The 14,330-nt window shown below is 48.2% G+C and overlaps 1 protein-coding gene across 1 annotated transcript in view; it reads right to left on the reverse strand.

The window, feature by feature from the left end:
• The window catches only part of Fxn (frataxin), a 17,700-nt gene extending 12,024 nt beyond the window's left edge, over positions 1–5,676 (reverse strand). The window contains exons 1-2 of the mRNA XM_021152091.2: positions 5,484–5,676; positions 2,171–2,268 (exon numbers count right to left, since the gene is read on the reverse strand). Of these exons, the coding sequence (XP_021007750.1) occupies positions 2,171–2,268; positions 5,484–5,642 (257 nt within the window). The 5' untranslated portion in view covers positions 5,643–5,676. The remainder of the gene's footprint in view (positions 1–2,170; positions 2,269–5,483) is intronic.
• Positions 5,677–14,330: the final 8,654 nt, after the last annotated feature.

Raw genomic sequence — 14,330 nt, forward strand, 5'->3', positions numbered from 1 at the left:
TTTTTGGTTTTTCGAGACAGGGTTTCTCTGTGTAGCCCTGGCTGTCCTGGAACTCACTCTGTAGACCAGGCTGGTCTCGAACTCAGAAATCTGCCTGTCCCTGCCTCCCAAGTGCTGGGATTAAAGGCGTGCGCCACCGCTGCCCGGCTCATTTAGTTCTTAAATGACAATTGAGTTTATCGTTTTTTAAACGATTTATTTTTATTTTATGTGCATGGTGTTTTGCCTGCATGTCTGTGTGAGGGCGTCAGAGCCCCTGGACCTGGAGTTACAGACAGTCATGAGATGCCATCTCTCCAGCCCCTCATTTATATTTTTAAATTGATGGAAACTATCCAGCATGCACAGAATAAAAACTTTAATTGTATAAAGGAGTTATAGACAGACAGATACGACCCTCCAAAATCCTTGCACATTTCTATGAACCCATAGTGGTGAGTTGATCAGTAGGTCTGGCAGCAGTAGGAGGGAGGGACCACTGACTAATGAAGTGCACAGAGTTCCTTTCGGGAGGGATGAACACTCCCTGAATTAGATAGTGGTAACAGCTGTAGGTGCTAAGGACTATCACCTCTGATGGTGTCCATGTCACCTGAACGATGATAAGAAAACCACTGCTGCATTGGGAAGTGTCTCAGAGCCAGATATGAATTACCAAGTATAAAGGCCCGGGTTCCATCCCCAACAACAGGATGAAAGAACATACTGCATGAAGTCTTCCTTCTGTGGGCTTTTGTGCCCCAGTGGAGGTTACCAGGGGCCTACAGTAAGCCATCAGCGACTGCCAGGTGCTAACAGCATCTGATCCATCCTTTACCCAGTCCATCCTCTTGGTAGGGCACAACAGGGACAGGCTATGGGACTGACCAGAATGGTAGGAGCTGCTCTCTAAATACAGTAGTTGATCTGATAGGCTGGGATGGACATTTTGAGGTTGAAATGGAGAGGGTGAAGATGGATGGTGGGTTGGGGTGTCTCGAGGAACTCTTAAGGACAGCTGGAATAGTCTTTTTGTTTTTTGTTTTTTGTTTTTAATTACATTTATTATTTATTAGCATCTGCACGTGCACACGCCATGGCTTGCTCGTGGAGGTAAAGAACAACTGTGTGGAACTGTTCTCTCCTTCCACCTTTCCATGTGCCCAGAGATCAAACCCAAGCTGCCAGGCTTGCACGGTAAGCTCACCAAAGAGATGCTGAGTCGGGAGACAAGTGGCCTCTTTATAAGGCGATGGGATGGACAGGATGGAAGAGTAGCTTCATGTTGGAAGAGTCCAAGGGAGAATCAAAGGTTTGGAACACCAAAGGCTTCTGTTAAGTCAAGAAGGGTGTGTGTGTGTGAGAGAGAGAGTGTGTGTGTGAGAGAGAGAGAGAGACAGAGAGAGAGAGAGACAGAGAGAGAGACAGAGAGAAAGAGGAGAGACAGATCCGCACAGACAGGAAGAGAGACTTGCAGACACAAAGGCATTTCTATGGCTTAGAGTACTGAATGTCACTCAGACATCTTGGACTTCAAAGTGGATGCAGCAACTCTTGTGTGCCTTTGGTTGGTATCTCTGGGGCTGGGGATACCACTGCACATGAAAGAGGGTCCTATAGATAAGCAAGTAGTAAAGATGTAAACTGAGGCATCGTGGCTCCACAGGGAATCCACTGCCGTTTTCCTGAAGACGCTTGCTAGCTCTTGTTTCCAGCTTCCTTATGCAACTGAGTTTGGTCCACGGGAACAAAGTGAGGGAGGGACCAGCACCAGTTTTAGCCTCTCAGTGCTTCCAACTCTTCATCCCAAATGGAACCTGGGCAGGCTGATCTAACTTGGACATCACACTGTGTCACTGGAGGCAGGCTCCTCAACTCACGTCATGGTGGAAAGCAAACCTCGGGCAGCCTGGAGAACCATTACATTTGTTATAGCTGTACGGTCTTTCTCAACCAGGATGCTGGAGGAAATAACAAGACTCTGGGGGAGAAAACCCTAAATATCCAACCATGGGAATGAACTAAAGGAAGCCTGGGATATTCACACAGTAACACCATTCACCTAAGGTAACATGGGGGATGTTAGTGATGCGAAAGATGCCACTCGAGGTTGTCCCCAGGGAGGAACGGTTCCCGTATGAGGAGAGAGGAAGTGGGAGGCATGCCTGAGGTGGAGGTGGTTTCATCTCACCTTGGGTTGTCATTGGTTGTCCCCAAGTTCCTCAAATGCACCACGCAGACGCTCTGCTTTTTGATGTTCAGAATCTGGAGGTAGTGGAGGTTCAAACGCTAAAAGCCAAAGTTAAAAACACTAATTACCACATCTTAGTCTACTCTGATCCAGCAATACATGGTTTATAGATTGGCTCTCCTAGACTCGAGAGTAGCCAATTACAGCATCTCAGGTGCAGTGCGGAGGGACTGATCCCCACCTCTACCCCCAATGTTTTGCTATGGGTCCTCCCTGTCTTCCTGCTAAGCTTGGACCATCTGATAGGATGGTCACGAGACATCGGGAGCTCTCTGAATTTATTGAAAGAAAACCAAATTTAGTCCTTGGTTGTGATGGTTTGGATAGGAACGGCCCCTTCAAGTGTTTGCAGGCTTGGTCATCAGGGAGTGACACAATTAGGAGGTGTGCCCTTGTTGGAGTAGGTGTGGCTTTCTTTGCTGGAGGAAGTGTGTCACTGGGGGTGGGCTTTGAGGTCTCAGAGGCTCAAGCCAGGCCCACGGTCTCACTTTCTTCCTGCTGCCTGCTCTCTCTCAGCTGATCTCCAGTACTGTGTCTGCCTATGTGCCACCATATTTCCTGCTATGTTTGCCTGCATGATACCACGCTTTCCCACCATAATGATAATGGATTAAACTTCTGAACTGAAAGCTAGCCCCAATGAAATGTTTGATCATGGTGCCGCTTCACAGCAATAGAACACTAAGACAGCTGTGGTAGCTGTATCTCAGGTGGTCATGGTTAGGTAGCACCAGATTGAACATCTCTCCATTGGCTAAGATAGCTATGTTGACTGTATCTCAAGTGGCCATGGCTACACCGCACCAGCTGCCATGTCCCCGAGAGTCGTCTCTCTCTGCTTGGCACTGCTCTGTCTTTAGCTGAATGGACTCACAGAATCCTTTCCTCCCTCATGGGGTTATGAGGGAAGAACTTCATCGTGATCATCTTTTAAAAAAATAATTCTTTTGTATTTTGTGTGCCTGAGTATATGGATATGCACAGCATGTGTGTGGGCGACCTTGGAGGGAGAAGAGGGCACCTGATTTCAGATCTCCAAGAACTGGAGTGATAGAAGGTTGGGCACTGCCTTGTGCTGGGAATCAAACCCAGATCCTCTCTAAGAAAAGCAAGTGTTCTTAAATGCTGAGCCATCCTCTAGCCCCTACTCCATCACCATCCGCTGGAGGGGGTAGCCCTATACAGTTGCAGTGCTCACTTACTTGTTCCTAGGCGGACACAGGTTGGATCCCTATAAGTCTCAGGGTCATAACTACCAAATGGCCAATGCATATGCATAATCCTGTTTGGTATGCATAGTACCAAACACAGTACTGGAGATCAGCTGAGAGGCAGCAGGCAGCAGGAAGAAAGTGAGACAGTGGGCCTGGCTTGAGCCTTTGAGACCTCAAAGCCCACCCCCAGTGACACACTTCCTCCAACAAAGAAAGCCACACCCATTCCAAAGTGTTTAAAGACACTTTATTTAATATATATTATTGATTTGTCAACTTTGAACTTGAAGCAAGAACACTTATAACTCATGCTGAAGTGAGGTATTTCTTTTTTTCTTTCCTTTTTTTTTTTTTTTTTGGTTTTTCGAGACAGGGTTTCTCTGTATAGCCCTGGCTGTCCTGGAACTCACTCTGTAGACCAGGATGGCCGCGAACTCAGAAATCCACCTGCCTCTGCCTCCCGAGTGCTGGGATTAAAGGTGTGCACCACCACTGCCCAGCTGAGTGAGGTGTTTCTTACAGACATTTTCTTTGCAAGCCATTCCACAGTCTTACTGTGGCTCTAGGCTTGGGGACCTCTTTCAAATGACAAAGTCTCCCACAGGTACATCGACGTTAACAGGCATTTCGCTGAAGAGACTGAACATCTGCTCACTCTGTGACAGCGGAATCAAGCCTTGTTGGACAACGGCTGGGAGGGGACACCTTCCATGAGCCTTGTGCTTTTGGCCAGTCTGCCGCTTTCAAAGTGACTGTAGGAGCATCAGGGTAGACAACTGGGGACCGTAAACAATATTGAGCCACTGAGAACAGACTCTGAACATAAAGATGGACTGTATTTGCATTGTACAGTTGAGGAAACGGAGATGCCAAAGACAAAGTTGCTCAGGCTCTCAGAGATGCAGAAATCCAAAGTGCACAGCTGCAACTGGAGCCCAGCTGTCAGGCGCCAGGCAAGGGAAGAACAGGGCAGTAAACATCCAAGAAAGTGTTTGAGAAAGCAGGGGTTACAGGTTCTGCCCTTCAAACCCTAGTCTCTCTCTGACCAGTCCACTTCTGTTTGTTTTGTTCTTAAACTTTCTTTTTCAGTGTTATAGAAAGAACCCAAGAACTCTTGAACGCTAAGTGACCATGCCACTGCTGAGCTACAAAGCTAGCCCTATTTTTATTATTGTTTTTTATTTTAATGACAGGACCTCAAGAATCCTAAGCTGGGTTTAAACCTGCAGACATTATTATCCCACAGTCTACTCCACCTTTGTCCATAGCTCTCCCCTTCCCAGAATGCTCCCCAGACCCCTTCTTTGGCATCTATCACGGCCCTCTCCAGAAAGCCTTCCTTCACCCCACTGCTGTCTTTTCAAGCCACGGAGTAACAGATTCTGTTCTTTGCATCTACTAAGAACCGAGACTTATCTGAAGTGCTAAGGCCTTTGCGAATACAGTTTAATTCTCCCGCCAAAAATCGCAAAATGGGTGTTACCCTTTAATCTCCTCGGAACAGAAAGCCAAGCCCTGCCCCCAGACAGTTAGGGTCTCCCCAAAGTCACAGGGCTTTCCAGCGCCGCGCAGTCAGAACGTGGAACCAAGGTCCCCTCATTTTCCAAAAGCTGGAGTCTAGGGCCCTGCTGCTACACCTGTGATCCCAGCAGAGAGGAGGCAGGAGGATCACAGGATAGAAGCCACGTTGGGGTACTCAGCCAATCTTAGGCTAGCCAGGGATACAAACAAGCAACAAAAAGCCCTGCTCAGAGGAACTCCACAACCCCATTAGTCTCACGCCCTGAAAAAGGCAACTGCGGAGTGCACACAATAATAAACACGCCCTGCTGCACACGCTGTACATCCTGTGTTAATTACGGAAACTTGTCTTTTCCCATCCCCACCGCCAAGGTCCGAAGCCCGCGCAAACACCGCGCGCGCCCTGCACCCGCACGCGCGCAGCCAGAGCGACCCGGCGCGTGCGCGCTGCGCGTCCCCGGCATAGGGGCGGGCGCGGCCTGCGCTCCGGTGTGCGGCCCGGCGAAGCGCGTACTCACGGCGTGGCGGGTGGCGCGGGCGTTGGCTGTGACATGTAGGCCTCGGCGGCCGCAGGTTACGATCGGTTCCCTCCAGCGCGGGTTCCCGACCCAGGCGGAGGCCCCGGACGCCGTCCGGGGCAGCAAGCCCGCGGCTGCGCGACCTCCGAACGCCCACATGCTACTCCAGCTCCGCGGCCGCTCCGCCCCGCGCGAGGACTCGGTGGCGCCACCTGGTGGCCGTGCCCCGCGAGCGCCGCGGCTGGGCTCCTGCGCGCAGGTCTAGCACTGTGCAGACTTTTAACCAGAACACAGAACCTGCTCTGCGCCAAACTCGCAACGTATTCCTTGGGCAGCACTAGTGTGTAAACACTGACCCCTGCAAGTTTCTTCGCTGACAACAATTTTACAGAGTGATAGTGGGTGATTCTGAAGATACGTTGATGATCAAAATAGCTTTGCTTAAAACAAACAAAAAACTAGTTCTAACAGCTAGCTTCAACTGCCCGATAATCTCAAATTCCGCATCTCTTAGGCAATAGAAGTACCAGGCAGCATGGACAGAGGAGGGGCTTCCGTAGCCCCAGGCTCAGCCGAGGAACTATTGGTTGCTGATGGCTATAGGATGAGGGTGGGTGAGTTTTCTTCTGGGATGTGGCCTCTGATTGGCTGTCCTAGCTCCAGGGGGATGGTCCTACACTGTATATATACACTATTAGGGCTAAGTGGACTCGGTAAAAAAAAAAAAAAAAAAAAAAAAAACACACACAAAAACAAACAAACAAACAAAAAAAAACATTCTGAGCGGTGGTGGTGTACACCTTTAATCCCAGCACCCGGGAGGCAGAGTCAGGTATATGGAGTTCGAGGCCAGTTTGAGCTACATAGTGAGTTCCAGAACAGCCGGAGCTACATAGTGAGACCTAGTCAAAATAAATAAGTAAACAAACAAATAAACACATAAATAAATAAAAAATTAAAAAGGAACATAAGATTGGGAGGAGGGGTGGGGTGGTTCTGTAGGAGTTGGGAGTGGCCGGTGAGTTTGATCGAAAACACATTGTATACATGTATGGGATTCTGAAACAACAGTAGGAATAAGGAAGTGCCTGGCTGAAGTACCCGGATGCTTCTTGGATGAGGAGTAGTCAGGACTGGTGGTGATTGGTTCTCCTCATAGCTGTTTTTTTTTTTTTTTTTTTCCAGCAGCCCCAACAGGTTCCTCACACTCCTGGTAGCTCTCCTGGCTTTTAAGTCAGTGTGAGAAGGAGTCTGTGCATTGTCTCGGGTTGAGCTCCAAGAGTCAAGAGACTGTCAGAGGAGTCTTTTGCCTCCAGGGTCTCAAGAAGGATTGAATGACAGCAGCGGTCAGCGACATAGCGACATAGCGTTTAAGAACATCCTCCATGTACCACCTGACTTGGGATACTATTGCTTCTGATTTCCCACAAAAAGCCACAAAGGAAAGGGAAAGTTTGTAGTGACTGCTAATGCAACCCTCCCCCTCTCTCTTTCTCTCTCTCCTTCCTTCCTCTCCTTCTCCCTCTCTGACCTGTAGCTAATTTTCAGATATGGAATTGGAAGCCCCGACATATTAAGCGACTCACCCCTGATTGAAGGGGAGTTAGAACCCTGGCCTCCTGATTTCTGGCCTGAGGGCTCTTATGCCCACTGTCTTAGAAAAGGAGTTTTCCTTAGTTTCAACATTGCAGCTCTAACTGGCTCTCTGGGATCATGTGCTCATCCATGAAAGCCAATAGTCTGCAAAACAGTGAGGGCTACGCTACTGGTCAGCATCATGGTCCATTCTGTGCTGCTGTAATGTACTGCCTGAGGCTGGTTAGATGATAAAGAACAGAAATGGATCCTCTGGAGAGGAAGAGAAGAATGCTGTTCCTCACACAACAGAAAGGCCTCCAACAAGCCCTGTGTATAGCAAGGGTTGAGCCCTCATGACCCAGACCCATCCAAAGGCAACATCTCCCAATACTAGTGTGTGTGTGTGTGTGTGTGTGTGTTAAGGGTCTCAAGAAGAATTCATGGAGTTGACAAAAGCATTCAAACCATAGAAGCCAGTACCAGGGAGGGGCACATTCTAGTGAAGAGGCATGGAAAGTTCCAGTGAGAGCTATTCCAGTCGGAAGGGATGTTACCTATATTCCCAAGACAATGACTTCCACGATGGGGGACTGTAAGCCTGTTCATTTACTTATAGATCAGAGAAGTTCAAGGTGTTTCTCCCTAACATCTGCCAAGGACATATCTCTGTTTACTGAGGATCTTGGAACAGCTCCTTGTGTCCCAGGAGACTGATAGCACTCAGTATCCAAATTCTGGCATGGCTCTGATACAGTGCTATGAGCTTAACATAGAATTGACTCATGCCAGGTGGTGGTGGCGCATGCCTTTAATCCCAGCACTCAGGAGGCAGAGGTAGGCAGATCTCTGTGAGTTCGAGGTCAGCCTGGTCTACAGATCGAGTTCCAGAACAGCCAGAACTATACAGAGAACCCCTGTCTCAGAAAACCAAAAACTAAACTAACCCCCCACCCGCATTGATTACTAAAGTGTTTGAATCAGTTAACCGATATGAATGTTTTTGAGAATAGGTAAGAAACAACACTAATTTAAATAAATAATTGCTAACTATGAAACGTGCGATGGCCAGAAGAGAGGAAGTTGGGGGCTTATTTGCTGGGCCTGACTTCCAGCAGCATGCCTTGGGGTCCTAGGAGTCAGCATTTGGGAGGGGGCTCTTCAACAGGTGAGAAGCATACTTCTCATGGACACACAAGGGAATTCAGGGTAGGAACTCAGCAGGAACTGAAGCAGAGACCATGGGTAGGGGTGTGAGTGTGTGTGTGTGTGTGTGTGTGTGTGTGTGTGTGTGTCTGCCACAGGGGAGTGCTGCTTACTAGCTTGCTCCAAATGGCTTGCTTAGCCTGCTTTTTATACAACTCAGGACCACCTGCCCTGCAGATGTTAACAGTGAAACAGAGATATATAATGAGCTGAAATGTCCTTCAAGTTCCCTGCAGAAAAATCCCAGTCCCCAGTACATTCTGACCAAACTGTATTTGAACCCAGAACCTTGAAAGAAGTGACTAAGGTTGTATAAGGTCATACGACCCCAAAATCCAGTGTATATCTGTATATATGAAGAGAAGGTAAGGTTAGGGCTATAGCTCAATAGTACAAAACTGTGGGTTTGACACCACAAAAAGAAAAACAAGCCAAGTGTAAGCTACCTCCCCACAAGCTGTTGGTAAGAGAGGTCCAAACAGTCTCCCCAACAATACACACTATTGTCACTGATCCTGACTGTCCACCAGAACTTGACAAGAAGACCCAATTGCTGCAGACTCCACACACGCTGTGCTGCCTGGGGTAGCTTCCGAGTCAGAAGACAAAGGCCTGAAAACATTGCTGTACATGTTGATATGCTGGAGACACAACTAGTAGTCAGTCGGTCATAGGTCAAGTGTGGTCACGCTCTCCTTGAGGATTTCTCAATGGTGACCCTTTGACCTCCTTGCTGTGGGGTTGCCCCAGTCTGAGTTTCAGCAGCAATCCTAGACTCCAACCACCAGGTGGCAGTAGTGGCCACTCCAGATTAAGTTGCTGTACTCTAATGTTTCTAGACACTGCAATATCGTCTCTTGGAGTGTCTGGGGCAAAATTGTCCCCTTCAGTTTCTTTGTGCAAGTTTGAGCTATAGACCTACAGCAATCTCTTTTTCTTATTTCCAAGTTTGAGATAATTTTCATGACATTGTCCAAATCCCTTCAAACTTGGTTCTTATTTATAGTTAGGTTTTTTGAGTCAGCGTCTTGCTAGGAAGCCCGGGCTGGCTTGGAATTCCCCGTTCGCTTGCCTCCAGCTCCTGAGTGCTGGAGTTATAGGCACACTCCTCCATGACTGGCTCTATTTCTCATTTCTCAACGTTTCAGTTTCCTCACCGTCAAACAGAACAAAGGCCTTAGGGCTTTACATAAAGACAGAATGAACAGCTTGTGAGAAACGGAAATCCTCAAGTGCGGTCACACACATGGTCAGGTGGCTAGTCTTGGTGGTATTTAAGAGGCATAGTTCTATACCCGTGACTGCAGAGCACAGAAAGCACTCCGTGGGTCTCATCAATCAGTAATCAAGAAAATGCCCTAAAGATTTACCCACAGACCTGTTTGATGCAGGCATTTTCTCAGTTGAAGTTCCCTCTTCCTAGATGATCCTGGGCTGTGCCAAGTTGACAAAACCAGCCTGCACAACACACCTTTCCGTTCCTTACTAGCCCTACAAGTCATTGGAAATAGTGGCCTGTGCTGAGCTCCTTGGCCCCAGGCCACAGTACTCTGTCTCCTTCACCACGCTCTTTTCACCCCTGGAAGGAAAGTCAGGTGGTGACTGCAGCCTCCTGGTTCCCAGGATCCCCTCTGCTATTATTCACACCTAGATCTGATCGCTAGTCCTGGGCTGATTTGCTCTATTTTATAGGGGACTCTCATCCTTGCAAATTACATTTCTGTCTTAGTTAGGGTTTTACTGCCATGAATAGACACCATGACCAAGGCAAGTCTTGTAAAGGGCAATGGATAACAGGGTCAGAGGCTCAGTCCATTATTATCAAAGTGGGAACATGACAGCATCCAGGCAGGCATGATACAGGCAGAGCTGAGAGTTCTACATCTTCATCTGAACCTCTGTGGTTCCCCTTCTTACTGGGCAAGTCACCTTATTTTAGCCACCATTCTGCTAGCAGAATACTGCTTCCAGGCAGCTAAGATGAGGGCGTTAAAGCTTACACCCACAGCGATATGCCTACTCCAACAAGGCCACACCTACTCCAACAGGGCCACACTTTCCAATAGTGCCACTCCCTGGGCTGAGCATATACAAACCATAACAACTCCCAAACTCCCTTCAGTTTGTCCTAAAGTTTCTTTGGGACATGGCAGGAGCAACCTGGGTGGATGAGGATTACAATACAATACATTACAATGACAGACATTATAGCCTGGAGGGCAGTAGTGCATCAGAGAAAAGGATGGTGGCTGTTTCCCCTCTTCCTTGTCTTACTCCATCCCATGCAGGTGGTATCTCCAGTAGTGACTGGGTTTCCTCTGTGGTTCCCCTTCTTACTGGGCAAGTCACCTTATTTTAGCCACCATTCCCAGGCTCTGATCCCACTCCCGCCCCCCTTTCCAAGGTCTATGGTTGTAACAGGCAATACAGCTTTCTGCTGCGTTTAGCTTTTATGAGACTCCACACTTTCTTCTTTCACATCAAGCACCAGTGCAGTGAAATCTCTGCATAAATTTTCCACCACAGTTGTCTTTCAGACTGGACAGCAAATGTTACCTGTATCTATATTCTGGGCATCATGGTCATGTAAAGTTTTTCTTCTGCAGATATTTTCAATTACAGGAGTGTCTTAGTTAGGGTTTTACTGCTGTGAACAGACACCATGACCAAGACAACTCTTATAAGGACAACATTTAATTGGGGCTGGCTTACAGGTTCAGAGATTCAGTCCATTGTCATCAAGGTGGGAGCATGGCAGCATACAGGCAGGCATGGTACAGGCAGAGCTGAGAGTTCTACATCTTCATCTGAAGGCTGCTAGTGGAGGACTGACCTCTAGGCAACTAAAATGAGGGTCTTAATACCATGCCCACAGTGACACACCTACTCCAGGAAGGCCACATCTCCTAATAGTGCCACTCCCTGGGTCAAGCATATACAAACCATCACAAGGAGTCTCTGTTTTTAATCTGGCCTCAAGTTTTAAGCTCTATTTCATTACTTCACTGATATTCTTTCTTCTTGCTCAGGTTTGTCTTTCTATCCACCCCTCCCCACCCTAGTTCAGCTACCTATCCATCCACCAGTAGGCCAAGTGTCTATAGATCTAAGCCCCATGGTTGCTAATGATACAGTAAGGATGCTGACCAACACGTTCTTGTGGATTTTATAGTCGTGTGTAGGAAGGAGTGGAGTTTATTGTCTTATAGAACCAGGGCAGTGCAGTGATAGGAATAATCACAAGACTGGCCCCATCTCAATCTGAGGTGTGATGAAGACACTCCATCAGAGGTTGGTTAGGCAAAGGAGGGGAGAGAGGAAGAGCCAAACAGGTAGAGAGGACCGAATGGACTGAGGATATGACGGCTCCAAGGTATAGATATGAGGCAGAGGACAAAAGAAACATCTAGAAGAGTCCCAACTGAACTTGACCATGAGAATCAAGGGAACCCAGAGGGTGTGTGGCAGGAACAGTAGGGTTATAAAACAACAGAAGCTGGGGGAAGGGAAGCTGGAGATGGTTAAGGTACAAAGAGCTAAGAGGATTCAGGTGCCAGAGTGAGTGTCCAGCTTCAACTTTGGTATGCTGACCCCACAGTTAGCCATTTGTTCTGACTTTCTTTGGGACTTGGCAGGAACAACCTGGGTGGACTTGTAAGGGTCCGAAAATTACTGAAGGAAGACCCCAGACTCAGTATGCAAAGGCAAAGAGCGTTTATTCTGCAGAAACAACCAGCAATCAGGATTAATTGGGTTTTTGAGATGGTGACCCCAGACAATGGTGCACAGGCCTTCTTATAGGGAACTCTTTAGAAGGATTAGGTAATTTAAAATTTCACTGATGGGTGCTAGGGGGTCCCAGGTGTCCAGTGGTCCTATGTCATTAACGTTTAACCTTAGGATGAGGTAGGGCTGCCCAGCACAGATGGCCCATCCCGAGATAAGATAGTTCCCCATTTTTGTGCTTATTCCCAGGCTATTCTTTGGGAGCGGGTTTTAAGACCTTGTTTCTGGATATTATGGTCTGTTCCTGGAGCTGTTGCCTTATGGCCTTCTTTTCAAGATCAGGCCTAGTCCTCAACTGGAGATAAATAGGGCTTGTGTTCATCCTTGCAGGCTGCGAGGGTCCATGAGGAAAGGACCAGTGCTCTGGAGTCCTAACAGTGGGAATAGGATAGTTCAAGCCAGCTGCAGCTCTTGGGAGTGAGGGTATAATTTCCTGCCAGACTTGCAACTCTCTGTTTTCCTTATAAAAACTCCAAGGTGAGCATTCTGCTAATAAGCCTCACCGGCCAGGTCTGGCTTTGGACCCCAGAGTTTCTTACCAGAGCCACTCCAGTGCCTTGCTTGTCCTTGTTTCTGGAACTGCCCCTTGGGTACCCTTGGTGCCTTTTGAATTTGCTGTGCTTGTTTGCTTCTCTTTTGTCTTAGATCTGATTATTCAGACAATTGAGTTGAGGCTTTTCCCGAGCTCTTTGCTCTGCCAGCTAGTGGGCACTTCTCTGGTGCTTGCCTCCAGATCAAAAACAATCTATGCCAGCCCCAAGGACGCCATCAAGAAGAAGCTGACAGGAATCAAGCATGGAAAAGGAAAACTGCTACGAGGAGGTTAAGGACCCCTGAACTCTGGTAGAAAAACTAAGTGGCAGCCCCATCATCTCCCTGAGGGGATGCCTATGTGAGCCACCTCTGGGCCCCCTAGCATCTAGCAGCCATCTAGCAGCCCTAGACTTGCTCTGAGGTGTAGCAGGGTTGCCCCTTTCTTGCCAGACCTGAGGGGTAGGGGATTCTCAGTAGGGGTGGGGGCAATCTCTTCGCTCCCACCCTCTGGACTGTCCTTCCTCCATTCCTGATGGTCTGGCCTTCCCAAACAGATTTTGATACTTTGATTCCTCTTGGATTGAAACAGGCCAAGCACCCGGTTTAGGGAGGAGCCTGTGTTCTTTTTAAATACACCCCTATTCCCCATCTCTCCCTGTCCCATGCTGCCTACTTCTAAGAGCAATAGTCACATGCCTGTTTAGTTCTGTGTGTAAATGGAATGTTCGGGAAATAACCCTTCCTGCCTTATCTGGTTGTTCGTCCTTTCTCCTCGATCTTGGGCACTAATGGACTTGTGGAAGCAGGACCAGTACGGGACCTTTAATTAAAGAAAGAACGGAAGAAAGAAAGAAAGAAAGAAAGAGAGGGAGAGGGAGAGGGAGAGGGAGAAACAAAGTAAGAAAAAGAAGGATACAAGAAAGCTAATAGTAGCAACAAAAAAGTGTTAAGTACCTGGTGGAGGTCACTGGGACATAGGTCACCAGATGTGTTTACTGCTTGCAGGAGAATCACTTAGGAAGTGTTTGTGAGTCCTGTAACCAAGTCACAAGCCTTCCAGTCTGCTTCTGGAGCCAGGACCAATCAACCATCAGGATTGTTTCAAAGTCCCCTGTCCCATGTGTGGCCACTGTCTGAAGGCTGAGAACTGGGCTTTCTGCGCATGCGTTTATCACCTCTGGCCTCCAGGGTCTATTTTGACCGTAGGATGTGACAGTTTTGCTCCGTCTGGAGCTTTTTCGAGTGTCAAGTGGCAGGTATAATGGTTCAACCAGAGGCTAAGTGCCTTGGATGGGTCCTCTCAAGGAAAACATGAGTGCTCTCCCGGCCCTGATGCTTCACCAGGAAGTGCAGTTGTTATGGCGAAGGCAGAAGACTGCCGCTGTTTCCCTCTAAATGGCCGAAGATGCTCCTCTCAGATCTGAGTTATCTGCAGCATCTCATCTGGGATGAGTCATTGTTCAGCTGCCTGGATGCTCTGTTCTATGAGAATGGCTACCTGGATGTTCTGTCTGCTCCGTGAGAGTGGCTACGTGACAGGAAAGACTGGCAACAGAAACATCAAGATCAACAGGGAAAAAGGCAGTTTGCGATGAAGACCGAGGTCCCTCCTGATCTGGGCTTCGTCTAATGGACAGAGAGAGCATGTGAGCAGAGCCTTCACACTACAGAAGGGAGGGGCAGGTACCATAATGGGTGATACACACATTCTCTCTCCCCCTCTCCTCTCTCCTCTCTCCTCTCTCC

Source organism: Mus caroli, chromosome 19 (genome assembly GCF_900094665.2).
Source record: "Mus caroli chromosome 19, CAROLI_EIJ_v1.1, whole genome shotgun sequence".
Classification (NCBI taxonomy): domain Eukaryota; kingdom Metazoa; phylum Chordata; class Mammalia; order Rodentia; family Muridae; genus Mus; species Mus caroli.